We start from the raw sequence: 12,706 nt of genomic DNA, 5'->3' as shown, positions 1-12,706 counted from the left end.
CTAACTCCATCATTCGTAACCTCCTTAGATCACCAAATTAAAAGCGTTCATAATCGAAGATCAAGTTAGTCAATATTTAACCTACGACTCATCGAATTTCTAGATCTTTGATTACATTGAGAACTCTGCAAAGCAATAGAAGAAATTATCCTAGATCTAGATCTACATTAAGATTACAAGAGGTTGAAGGAAAATTCCCTTGAATATCATTTCGTAGAATCATGGTCCATTTTCTAATCTAGCACCACATGTACTTCCTGTCGCTAACATGGTACTTACCATGGCGACATCGGAGATACTACGAGTTTACAGTTAATATCGAGCGTAGATTTGGTCCTGAGACGCCTCCTATGGGTAGTAAAGGATCTCCATCTGATGAATGCAGGTCTCCTCAAACCTAATCCATTAGGTCAGGGTGAAGCTCGCATCTTAACTGAAGTTATGTCAATCGTTGCGATAAAAGCAATATACTCGAGAATATCTTCAAATTTATGATTTGAAGTGTTCAGGTGAATGAAGAAGTCTATAATATCCATTTTGTGAATTTACTAACTCTCACATCCAACGATGTGTGGATGGACTTATCCATTTTGTAGATTTACCAACTTTCACATCTAACGATGTGCGGAGAAAGATACGCCATATGGCGTCTTCCCTTTATGGGAAATATTTATCAAGAATTCTTGATAAAGAAGGTAAAATTTATTTTAAGGTTGAAATGATCAGAAAAGTCTGATAAACCCCTTAAAATAATTATTTTATTTATCTAATCTTTTAAATAGAAATATTTCTAACCCGTAAAAAATGAGCATTTTAGTGTCTTACAGCTGAGATGTAAATAAAGCCCAGCGGAAGTGCAGAACACAAGGACCAAAACAAAGGAATGCTAAATTGGGTCAATCTAATCGATTAGTACTTTGACCTAATCGATTAGATCATTTGAAAATTCAAAAATATGAACTTTGGAGATCCCCTCAACGGATAGTTAGAGGATTAAATGTTGTAACAGACACTTGCAACAGAAAACTCCCATTTCTTACCATTACTAATCGATTAGAAAAAGCATCTAATCGATTAGACAAAATGCTATAAAAGGAGGTAATGTCTCATTCTTTTCATTCCATCACTTTTTTACTTAATATTGCATAAAAACACCAAATTCTCTCACTCATCATCGTCACTTCCAAATGGCCTCTAAGTGAACTCATTCTTCCCGACCTTTTTCCTCATACACCTCACAAGCCCAAGAAACCAACTACAACCTTTTATACTCCGAAAGAGAAATATTTTCTACCTATTATCTAGATGAAAAGCTCTTCAGAAATTGCTCTTTAATAGAAGCCTTCACTGCTGCAGGGCTAAAAGAATTCATTTTTTAGAAATCCCAAGAAAGATACCTAGAGATGGTAAGAATGTTTTCCGCAAATCTCTCCTACATTGATGGAATTATCAACACCAAAGTCAAAAAATATCCCATCACCTTATCCCTTGAAGATTTCGCCATAATTTGCTATCACTCGTTCATATAGCAAGACTATGATCAAATGGATCTTGAAGGTAACGAATTTAACTTTGACACTCTTGCTCACACTCTCCTCATTGATCATGCCACCATCATACCATCTCATTTCAATGTTGGACTCCTCCTTCCAAACATTAGGTTAATCCATTACACCACGAACCACAATTTATTTCCAAGAAAGGGAAACTATAGCATTGTCCTAAAATCAGACATCCAGTTGTTTGGTCCTTTGAAAACCAAATACCAAAAACTTGGGTAGATATTGTACTCCACCACATGGTAGAATGCAAAAGAAAAAACAACACCCTATATTATATGAACTTATCACAAAAATCCTACACTACACCAGCTATCCTTTTGTAGAAGAGGAACTCATCTATGTACACACAAAAATAGAACATGCCGCCATAAGTAAAATGGGCCATATAATTCAAGACGAAGAATTCATCCCTCGACAACCTAGAAGGACAAGGGAAAGAAGAAACACTCCACCATCAAATCCCTACAATGAAATTTGTGATGAACAAAGAAAAATAAATGCTAAAATTAACATGCTCATCGAGAAAATTGATAGGAAAAATCTTATCTCTCCTGCGGCTTCTAATGAGGATGATGATGAGATGAATTAAAGTTGTCTTAATTGTACTTTCTTTTTTGTACTTCCAATTTTCTTTTTGCAATTTTTCTTCATGTAATTTTTCAAATTTCTTTGTAGTTTCAATTCGGTAAAATTTCCCTTTTAGAATCTTGAATTTCAGTAATAGTATAATTGTGATGTTGTTCCTTTCTTATAATTGTCTAAAATGCACTTGTTTTACCTATTTATTTCTCATAATGCATCTTTACCCACCTTTTTGATTTTGATAAAGGGGGAGAAGTATACTCTCAGAGGAGGATATTTCTTTATCTAACTTAGGGGAGGTTTTATCACTCCAAAATATATATATATATATATATATGTATATATATATATATATATATATATATATATATATATATATATATATATATATATATATATATATATATTGTTTCTTTACCACCTCCCTTGAGAGATGTGTTATTGTCATCATCAAAAAGGAAAGAGTGTGGAACCTTATTTTCCAGGTAACAAACCTTTAAACAAGACATCAACTTTAATGATGACAACTAAGGACAACTAATGATGAATCAAGCACAACACTTAAACGGTTAAAAATGAAAACCTAGATGTTATGGTTTTATGAATTTGATCATCCAAAAAAAGCAAAGCAAACCTAAGTTTTATGGTTTGTGAAAATATCCGAAGAAGGCAAGCAAAGTGAAGATTATCCAAAACCTCAAAGTGATCTCAAACAGTGTTAACAAATATAGTATATAACAAATGACTTATAGGAATGGAGTTAATATCATAATTTAATAAGTGAGTGAATTTATGTAAACAAAGGGCTACTATAAACTCACAACATTAATTTATTAGCCACTAGTTATCAACTACTATAAACTGCCGTCATCAACTACCGACTATTAACTTGCAGTCATCACCTATAAGTCATAAAATCCGTCATGTCATAGTGTATTTTTTCCTTTAAAAAAAATATTTTAAAACTCTATAATTTAATATTTACGTATTAATTAAACTAATACAATATTTATGGTGGAGACTTATTTTGCAACCGGAATCGAAATTGATGGAGAAGAAGAAAACATCATACCCATAAACCAAAACAATCTCCACGTTGTTACTCCTCTTCTCTCTTCTCTCTTCTCTCAACTAACCTCCATCGTCCATGGCGGTTTCGGGGTTCAGAACTGGCGCTCTACCGCTAATTCATCACCACCGTCTCCGTTCACCATTGGCATCTCCTTCCTTCGTGAACCTCAATAAGTCCAAGAGATTCACTCTCTTTGCTCGCTATGCTCAATCTCAGGACCTTTTCTCATCTCGTCGATTCCAAGGTTTCTTCTTTCAATTCCCTCTACTCGCTCACAATGAATTGCTCTTAGATTAATTACTCTGTGGCTGTGGAATAGTTTGGGTTTTTGTGCTGAAATGGATGTAATTTGTGTGGTTTGTTATGGCAGATAGTATTGAGAAGCTGCCCAAGCTTGTGGAGGACATTGTTCAGACATCTGTAGAGACGGGTCCTAGGGGTGCTCTTAGGTTGGTTCAAGGTGTTCAAGCTTTCCTTGGGGTTGGTCAAGAGTGGTTAACTGATGCGTCAAAGGTAAACTAACATGTTGGTATGGCATGTAGTGTTGTTAAATAGCAGCTATAACGAACGTAGCCGGATTTGAACAAACGGTTATTGTTCCGTGATACGCTATTTAGTGCAAAATGTTGTTAAATAGAAGCTAGTATAATACTATTGTTTAGCGGAATTCAAACAACTAGCTATTTTCCACAATTGACAATGCTTGTGGTAAGGAAGGACTATTTTTAAAATGTATAGGTCTGAGATATCTTGCTGGTGTATACATTGCTAACCATTGTTTTTTTGTCGATGAAAATAAAAATTGCATCTGTTCCTAATTCCTTTAGAATAGGAGTTTGTGTCTTCTACTTTTCTCTCAATTTTTGTTTTTTTTGTTTTTTCATAAGACAGAATTGTTTAGCATTCTTGCATTTTTTTGCAGTCAACAAATTCATCTGCTGGGTTACCAACAGAATTTCAACTTGGTCTACCGTCCCCCTTTTATTTGAGGAGGTTGTTTGAACGCCTCGGGGCAACCTACATCAAGTTAGGACAGGTATAAGTGAATACCATTACTTCCTCCTCACCAACCATCATTGAGACTAATACTAGACTTCTAATCGTAATTTATTGAGGAATCAAATTATGAAATATAAAGAAATGTGGAAACTAATCCTAAGAGTTAAAGTTTAATATATAATAGAACTTTATTGCTGGAGCCTCTGTACCAATGGTTATCTTTGGTTTCTGTCTTGTAGTTCATAGCGTCTGCACCAACACTGTTTCCAGCTGAGTATGTACAAGAATTCCAGAACTGTTTTGATAGAGCTCCTCCAGTTTCTTTTGAAGTAATTCAATCAATCTTGCGCAAGGAACTAGGAAGACCAATAGAAAGTGTTTACGAATATGTCGACCCAACACCCCTTGCTTCTGCGTCTATAGCACAGGTATAGTGTGTACACCTTTCTCTTTCAGTAACATTTTATTAAACTTACAGTGTTAATGCCATTGTTGTATTACATATAGGTTCATGGTGCAAGGCTAAAAGGCTCACAGGAGGACGTGGTTATAAAGGTCTTAAAACCAGGAATCGAGGACATACTAGTGGCGGATCTTAATTTTGTTTATGTTGTTGCTCGGATATTGGAGTTCTTGAATCCTGAAATAAGTCGGACATCACTGGTAAAAGAAATATGGACACACTTACTTCTACATGAATACTCTTGCTACAAATATAATACGAAAATAATGCTTCTTTTATGGCATTTTTTCACCGCCAGTGAAATTTTTAACTATGTTACATTCATTTCTTGTAACATGTGTTTCGTTTAGTAGGTTGGTATTGTAAAGGACATACGGGAGTCTATGCTTGAAGAGGTTGACTTTTACAAGGAGGCTGCAAATATTGAGGCTTTCAGAAGATATTTAGAAGCAACGGGACTCACTGGACAAGCAACAGCTCCAAAAGTGTATAAAAACTGTAGTACAAAGCAAGTTTTAACCATGCAGAGACTATATGGAGTTCCTCTTACTGACCTAGACTCCATTAGTTCATTAGTTACTAGCCCAGAGACAAGTGTTATAACTGCTCTAAATGTGTGGTATGACTCCAAATTTCTCTTTGCAGTTTACGTCTACGTGCCTTTGTCTTTTAACATGATAATGTATTGTGGCATAAAATATTGCTGCAGGTTTGGAAGTTTGCTTGCATGTGAATCTTTTCATGCAGATGTACATGCTGGAAATCTGTGGCTTCTACGTGATGGCCGCATTGGATTTCTCGACTTTGGTATGCTTTTTCTTCCTTATGTGTGGTTTACAGTTGGTTATACTTGTGTTGTATCGTTTTGCCTTACTTTAGTCATCTGTTAACTTGCCAAGGTTTCAGAGTTGTCTTTACATTTTATTTGGAATTTATCATCATTGCAAACTCTAATCATTGTTATTTTATTTGTTCTTTTACCAACTGTGCCTTTTCTCTTCTAAATGACCATGCATTTTACAATACTCTGATGTTTGTATTGTACATACATATACATGTATAAATATAGATATTGTGTACATTTACAATCTATATCTATATTCTAAAAGACAATATTCAATCTACAGGAATTGTTGGTCGTATATCTCCAAAAACATGGGCTGCTATGGAAGTCTTCTTAGGATCGATTGCGATTGAAGATTATGACTCAATGGCATCTTCCTTAATTCAAATGGGCGCTACAAGCAACGATGTTAATGCTAATGCCTTTTCCAGAGATTTGGAGAAAGTGTTCTCATCAATTAAGGCAAGTTTACTGTATCACACATAAACTCACTTGATAGTTATATGTGTGACAGGACAGCGATTATGTAGGTTAATGTTTACATGTCTGCTAATTTGGGGAGCATTTTTACATTCTGCATTTGTGCCTGCTATTCAAGTGCAGGAGTTGGACACTGAAGTCGTTGTAGCAGCTAGAAGTGGAACAGCCAGAAATCCAGCTGCTATCTCTGCTAATGTAGTTGTTGACGAGAGGCAGATGAATGCACTATTTCTTGATGTGGTAAGATATTTTGAATTGTGCTAACTGGATTGTTTGATGAAGGCTAGCTATTATGTAGTACTTAAGCCGTCTTTGTACTCCACAGGTTCGGGTTAGCGAGTCTTATGGATTGAAGTTTCCTCGAGAATTTGCGCTTCTCTTGAAGCAGCTCTTGTATTTTGATCGTTACACGCGGTTGTTGGCTCCCAATTTGAACATGCTTCAGGATCAGAGGATTTCTATTGCCTCCAACAGAAGAAGCAACTATAGAGAAATTTAATAATAAATCAGTATATAAGAATATAAGAAATATAGATGTACCTTATTTTAGCTCAAAAGATTTTATCTGTATTGTTGTTACTTTTGTATATATAAATGAAATAAGCCATTGTTGTAGTAAGCTTGAATCATTCGGGATACAATAAATTTTCAATTAACGAAGTTTTAAAAAATAAACACAAATAGTTACATCCATATACACCAGAATCACATTTATACAAGTATTATATTTTCGATATATGTTTCGAAAACAGTAAGAAAGTTGAATAACAAAACACTCTATAATGAGCAAGAAGTCACTCCTATTACCCTTGTTCAAAACACCATATAGTTAAAAAAAAAAAAATACATCATTGTAGCGATGCTTCATCACTATATCTCAAATTTGAATAAAGAATTCTTTTCTTGCATTCCCAGCTTCAAGTTAGATTCAACAAATTCAATTTTCAGCTCTGTTGGAGATTAATGTTCTCCACTGAGCATGGCCTTTTTTCCTTCAGCAGAGGACGAATCACCTCTTATCACTAGACTTGGAGAGGAATAACCCATGAGTTGATGAAGTGCCGAAGCTTTTGGCTGTGACTGTGGTTCCTCTATTTCTGATGACTTAATGGATGTAGTCTTACTTGTGCTAGGTCCTCTTGAATCGATGCTTTTCTCCTTCTCATTCCCGGTTATAGCTTCAACGGTAGTGGGAGAGACTCTTGGATTACCGTGTGCACCACTGTGCGAGTGATGAAATGGTGCTACAGAAACAGGATCTCCTTCTGAGGAGTGGCTTTTACTTACAGAACGGCCATAATCATCGGAATATGATACAGGGTCAATAGTGTTTGGAGCATAAGAAACTATATGAGTTCTATTCTGTATAGAAAATTTAAGCACCTCTTGACATGCACCACATTTGAGCTTATGACATACTCTTTTGAAGAGAAGAAAATCTGCAGGAAGTTGCAGAAGATTTAAGCATTTAAGACAAGTGATAAACGGCGCTCCACCTGCTACTGGCCTGTAATGTCTCTTCGTAACGTTTGGTTTTTCCCTTGTATAGTTCATCTCGGGAGCCCTGTATCTCTGATCACAAGATTTTGTTTCACGGCCATGTACATGTCTGGTCATTAACCGTTGTGGACTTGAAGGATAAGAATGCTGAGATAAGACGCGGCTATGTGCCGGATGGGGCCTATAAAGATCTTCACGCTGGTAAGGAAAATGCGAAGGAAAATTTCCGAAGCGTTGCTGTTCTTGAGGATAGCAATTGAAACTAGGATGATCAACATAGTGTGCATTGCCCGGCGGTATTCCTGAAAAGTTATGCCGCCTTTGGTGCATGTTGATCCCATGATTGTAGCTTGAATTTGCATCCACACTAGGGTAATCTAAACCATGATAAAATCTTCCTTCATTAAAATCGTGGCTTTGGAGTGAAGAATTACGACTTACCACGGATGGTCTTTCATATGTTTCCCTGGTTCTGTTGAGCTGATCCTGCAGTTTATAAACCATTCTCAACAGTTTCATCTTCTCCTGATCAGGGTCCTCAACAGAGTCAGGTGAAACATAGCTTGAACTGAGGTAGAGCTCGTCGTATATTTGATTCGATGGACTACCACTTTCGTAGCCAGATTGGGAAAAATTTCCATGGAGAGGCATTTTGAACGGAAACTCGTCTTGTTTTGTTCTCATCCGATGTGCATGATCATGTCTTATCGTCTCCAGCACCTCATTTTGATATTGCGTTTGAACGTCTTCATATACCATGCTATTAACAACAACACTTTTTCCCTTTCTGGAACCTCCCTCAAAAGAATATAAATTTTGACCGAGGGACCGCTCGTTCGTCCCGTCATTAGAAGAAACACTACCATCATAAGCATGAGAACTTCTTGTGGTTGGAGATTTAGTCAAATCTCCCGGTGAACCACTAATCTTCAAACCGAGATTATTGACTTCTGTATCGTCAAACGTATCTGCAGACATTACACGGTCAAAGCTATGGCGGATATTTTCAGGAGAAGATGCATGATTATCAGATGTACCTACTTTAAGTTCTCGAGGAGAAACACATAAAATGCTTCTTTTTTCAGACTCAATGTACTCAGTACTCAACTTTTTGGCTGTAAATGCATTTCCACCAGTGTCCACTTCTGTTCTTTGTAATTCTTTCGAGTCTTCCTTATCGGTCTCGTCAACATCTTTTGCTAGGCTTTCACCAACTAGAGCCAGTTTCTCATTATTGACACACTGTCCATCAGATCTAAAAATTGACTTCTGGTCTGCTCCTTCTTGTGACAAGTTTCCATTATTGAACTCTCCCGCCACTTCTAAATCACTTTCACTGATGTCTGCTTCAGACTTCACCTCTACTAGATCTGATATTTCATCGCTTGCATCTTCTCTTTCCAATGCACTAACTAACCGATTTCCTGCTCCTTCTAATGGCATGCTTCCATTACTTTGCTCTTCTTCTAGTTTTAAGTTAGTCTCATTTACCTTTTCTACTGAATTGTCTGCCATCGATTCGGCTGGGGCCTCAATATCACATTGTGGAAGCTCATTCGAACAACCTTCGTTGGACACTGCACGCCTTCTGATATCTGATAACTTATTGATATCCATCGCGTTTTCTGGTTCTTCATCTGATAAATTCAACGGTCCAAGCTGCTCTTCATCACATTCACCGTTTTCAATTTGACCCCTTTCACTATTTCCATCTCTTTCTCTATTTCCATCCGATGAACATTCACCTGAGGAAGGGCCAGTTTCTTTTTCCCTCAAACCATTCTCCTGAGAGATAACTGGTTGCTCTTCATTGTAATCGCCATTTTCAATTTGACCCCTTTCAGTATTTCCCTCCGAAGAACATTCTCCCGGTAAAGAAAAAGTTGTTTCCCTTAAACCATTCTCTCGAGTAGTAACCAGGTTTTCTCCATTGCACTCGCCATTTTCGATTTGATCCCTTCCTTCATTTCGCTCAGAAGAACAATCCGCAGAGGAACAGCTGGTTGCTTTTTCCCTCAAAACATTCTCTCGAGGACTAAGATCCGACGCATTTCCAGGAGCTGCATCAGTCTCATTTGAGCTGGATTCTGAGTTCGCAGCTTTACTTTTTCTTTTCTTAGCTGCATCGAGAGCACAAAGAAGTTATTCCAGTAACAAATATTAAAAACTATAAGAGGTTTATGTATAGAATCACTATCCTCATTTTGTAAGTAAAAGATTTCAAGTTTCTAAAGAGAACGAAACTTGAAAACAGTGTTTTCAACCGCAGATGGTAGAAAATAGCGGTTTGTTCAAATTCCGCTACGTTATAGTGGTATAGTCGCTATTTGACAACAGTTTGTACCAAACCGCGCATCATTGAACAATGGCGGGTTGTTAAAATTCCCCTATGCTATAGCACTATAGCTGCTATTTGACAGCACTTCTTTAAAAGTAAGAACATATTAATGAGATTTTTAACCTTGAAGAGTCGTGCCACACCCACCACACTTGTACAAATCCAAATTCGGAGCCTCTTGAAGAAGCTGCCAGCATTTAGGACACAATACGAATCGAGGTTTGGGAACTGACTCAGTAGACATTCTTACCCCAGTTTTGCAACTATTGGTAGTTCAAAGACTGGACTTTGCCCGAAAGATCTCAAACCGAAATTCCTATTTCATCCATAAAATCTCCTATCTCGAAAAGAAAAAGAAACAAAAGCTCTCCCAAGCTTTCACTGCCTGCATAAGTTAAGACCGAAGTTTTAACTTAAAATCATGAAAACAATTATCTTTATCGAAAAGAGTATGACATTCAAGGAAATGAAACTACAAGACAAAGTTTTAAAAAACGGTCTGATACCACGAAAACAATCGCGACAAAACGGTATTGGAAGATGCCGATGCACATAAAGTTATTCACCGTTTTTATAATAAAGAATAAACTGTGATTAAGATTAATTCACACTGCCACGACCGTAATCACTGTCACAACACCTGTACAGACCAAAATCACGAAAGCCTTTATGCAACAGCTTCTGATATTTAAAACCTTGCTAGTGCAAGATGCATGAAATCAACACAACTAGATGATAAAAACCTTAATTTAGTAAAATTCAGGTGCCACTGCTAAGAAAAGACATACTACAAACTAGTGAATTAAACTTTCTAAAACAGGAAACACTCTTCAAAAGGAAGATCTTCCAATTTTAGAAACAAATCTATAATTCTCAAAACTCATCAACCACATGCTCTACTATGGTAGTTCCATTTAAGAACTATATAAAAACATTAGGTCCCCAACAAAATAAATTCATACCCATCAAGTGAAAACACCTTCAAAAGAAAAAACATGCAAAACCCACAAAGAAAAATGAAAAAAAATTCTTCATTTACAAAAAAAAAAAGATTTTTTTTACAAGAAAAGAAGAAGACATTCACATGAACAACTACCTTAATTCACATGTAAGATCTGATAAGAAGGAGAGAGAAAGAGAGAGAAGAGAATTAAGGAACCTGGTGAGAGAAAGTGGAGTTGAAACAAAATGAGAAATCTTTTCTTTTCTTGGCCGCAAACAAAGGTTAAGAAGAGAGGGACAGACACATCTTCATAGTACTTTCTTGTTTGTTTTTATGTACGAAGTGGTTTTGGTCAACTCTGACAAACAATAAGAAAATAGATCTTGTGTTTCTTTCTTCAACATCAATTCTATCTATCTCATTCTCATGTTCCACTGTCCTCTTCTCTATCTTAATCGAGTATATCTTTGTGTTTTTTTTCTCTGTTTGGTTTTAGGAGGTAATGGGAAAAGGGTAATAAAGTGGTGGAATTGAAGGAACAAAGAAACAAGTGTACAAACAACGGTTTCAGCGTCGGTACTTTTCTCCATTAAAAGCGCAACCTACTCAATGTTGACGTGGTTTCCGTAGTTCCTTACCATTTGACTTTTATTACTTTACTTGTTCAAACATTATTGTTATTTTGTTTTCTTAAATTATTAATAAAAAAACAAGTTAAACCTACTCCTTTCATATAGATTAGTATTAATTTTTTTAAAATAATGAATTTTTTAAAAAGATTTTGTTTGAAAATCTAGATAAACTTTTGGTATTTTTTAAAACCGTGCTTTTGTATAGAACGACAAATAAATATTTATCATAATTATATTTTAATATTTTAAAATTATAACAATATGAAGTATATTTAAAAAATTTATGTAACTCTTTTAAAATTCTCTTATAGTATAAATTTTAAATTTTTTCAAATCAGGGGAATTTTGTATTATGAACAAAAAAAAATCCTCCAAAAACTTTCCAACCAAAAATCCTTCAATTCTTTTCATTAAATCTTTCTGTTTATTTTCTCGAAGTTCTTCCCTCCGTTTTCTTCTAAACTCCTAAATAAAGTTATGATAATCAGATCAAGCGGTCAAAGATGCACAAAGTGATCGATCACCCAATAGTAAAAACATCCCTTTTGGGACATCTCAAGATTTCCGACTCTTTGAGGAGGCCATGATGATACATACGGCAAGATAAAGAGAGCTCACATAAGAAAGATGTTAGAAGAGATGAAATTTTGAGATGCAAAAAGAGTGAGAGGGGCATACCTATTTATAATGCGCCTCTTGACGATTTGATCGTGTATTTACGGGAAAAAAATCAATGGAAATTGTGTTGATTGAAAATCAGATTCAAATCATTCCAAATTAAGTGTATCAATCGATTGACCATTGGCTTTAATAGATTAGATAATCAGATCTTTTAGGATACTAAGCCTTTATCATCAATGCTAGGATTTGATTGCCTTGGAGATTACGTTTAGCTTGGATTTAATCTCAAAATATGCACGCCAAACTCCTCCAATCGATTTCCATAAGGTGTCAATCGATTGGACTTACGTCAGTCAGCCTCCCTGGTGCATTTTGGGCATTGTGTTGGATTTTATTGCTTTTATGCATCCCTATTCAGCTTTATTTGCACCTCCTTTCTATGAAATACTTAAAAACTCATCTTTTTGGTTAGTAAACATAATTTATCGATATGAGCAAAATTAAATTCATTATTTTAAAGAATTAATCAGAGTTTTCTGATCATTTCAACCTTAAAATAGTGTACTAACTATATCATCAAAAGGCATTGATAAAAGTTCCCTTAAAGGGAATACCAAAACACATGGATTGTCTTTCTCTATGTATAATTTGATGCGAGAGTTGGTTCAAA

General features: G+C 35.7%; 2 protein-coding genes across 6 annotated transcripts; one reads left to right on the top strand and one right to left on the bottom strand.

The window, feature by feature from the left end:
* The first annotated feature begins 3,166 nt into the window (after window positions 1-3,166).
* On the top strand, window positions 3,167-6,621 carry LOC131620687 (uncharacterized aarF domain-containing protein kinase At5g05200, chloroplastic). The gene is made up of 10 exons (XM_058891831.1): window positions 3,167-3,460; window positions 3,587-3,729; window positions 4,139-4,252; window positions 4,455-4,643; window positions 4,723-4,878; window positions 5,032-5,297; window positions 5,388-5,485; window positions 5,806-5,984; window positions 6,126-6,242; window positions 6,328-6,621. The coding sequence occupies exons 1-10, from the start codon at window positions 3,292-3,294 to the stop codon at window positions 6,499-6,501; spliced, it is 1,605 nt and encodes a 534-aa protein (XP_058747814.1). The 5' UTR covers window positions 3,167-3,291; the 3' UTR covers window positions 6,502-6,621.
* Window positions 6,622-6,749: 128 nt separating this feature from the next.
* On the bottom strand, window positions 6,750-11,353 carry LOC131620686 (protein ENHANCED DISEASE RESISTANCE 4-like). 5 transcript variants are annotated; one of them, XM_058891828.1, is made up of 4 exons: window positions 10,937-11,353; window positions 10,347-10,480; window positions 9,964-10,225; window positions 6,750-9,622 (listed from the first exon to the last, which is right to left on the bottom strand). In XM_058891828.1, the coding sequence occupies exons 3-4, from the start codon at window positions 10,082-10,084 to the stop codon at window positions 6,963-6,965; spliced, it is 2,781 nt and encodes a 926-aa protein (XP_058747811.1). In that variant the 5' UTR covers window positions 10,085-10,225; window positions 10,347-10,480; window positions 10,937-11,353; the 3' UTR covers window positions 6,750-6,962. The 5 variants fall into 5 exon arrangements, with proteins under 5 accessions (XP_058747811.1, XP_058747810.1, XP_058747813.1 ...); XM_058891827.1 differs by having other exon boundaries at window positions 11,000-11,353; XM_058891830.1 differs by lacking the exon at window positions 10,347-10,480.
* Between the last annotated feature and the right edge of the window lie 1,353 nt (window positions 11,354-12,706).

This window comes from Vicia villosa, linkage group LG7 (genome assembly GCF_029867415.1).
Source record: "Vicia villosa cultivar HV-30 ecotype Madison, WI linkage group LG7, Vvil1.0, whole genome shotgun sequence".
Lineage (NCBI taxonomy): Eukaryota > Viridiplantae > Streptophyta > Magnoliopsida > Fabales > Fabaceae > Vicia > Vicia villosa.
Note: the sequence above shows the minus strand (reverse complement) of the source record. Positions and strands in the feature narration are given on the sequence as shown.

Bases quoted from the DNA above. Each gene is read 5' to 3' on its own strand.
- LOC131620687 (XM_058891831.1), top strand. From the start codon at position 3,292: ATGGCGGTTTCGGGGTTCAGAACTGGCGCTCTACCGCTAATTCATCAC. The intron at 3,730-4,138 runs GTAAACTAACAT...ATTTTTTTGCAG, and splicing joins GGTTAACTGATGCGTCAAAG to TCAACAAATTCATCTGCTGG. The intron at 6,243-6,327 runs GTAAGATATTTT...TGTACTCCACAG, and splicing joins ATGCACTATTTCTTGATGTG to GTTCGGGTTAGCGAGTCTTA.
- LOC131620686 (XM_058891828.1), bottom strand. From the start codon at position 10,084: ATGTCTACTGAGTCAGTTCCCAAACCTCGATTCGTATTGTGTCCTAAA. The intron at 9,623-9,963 runs GTTAAAAATCTC...CTCTCGATGCAG, and splicing joins GTGTGGCACGACTCTTCAAG to CTAAGAAAAGAAAAAGTAAA.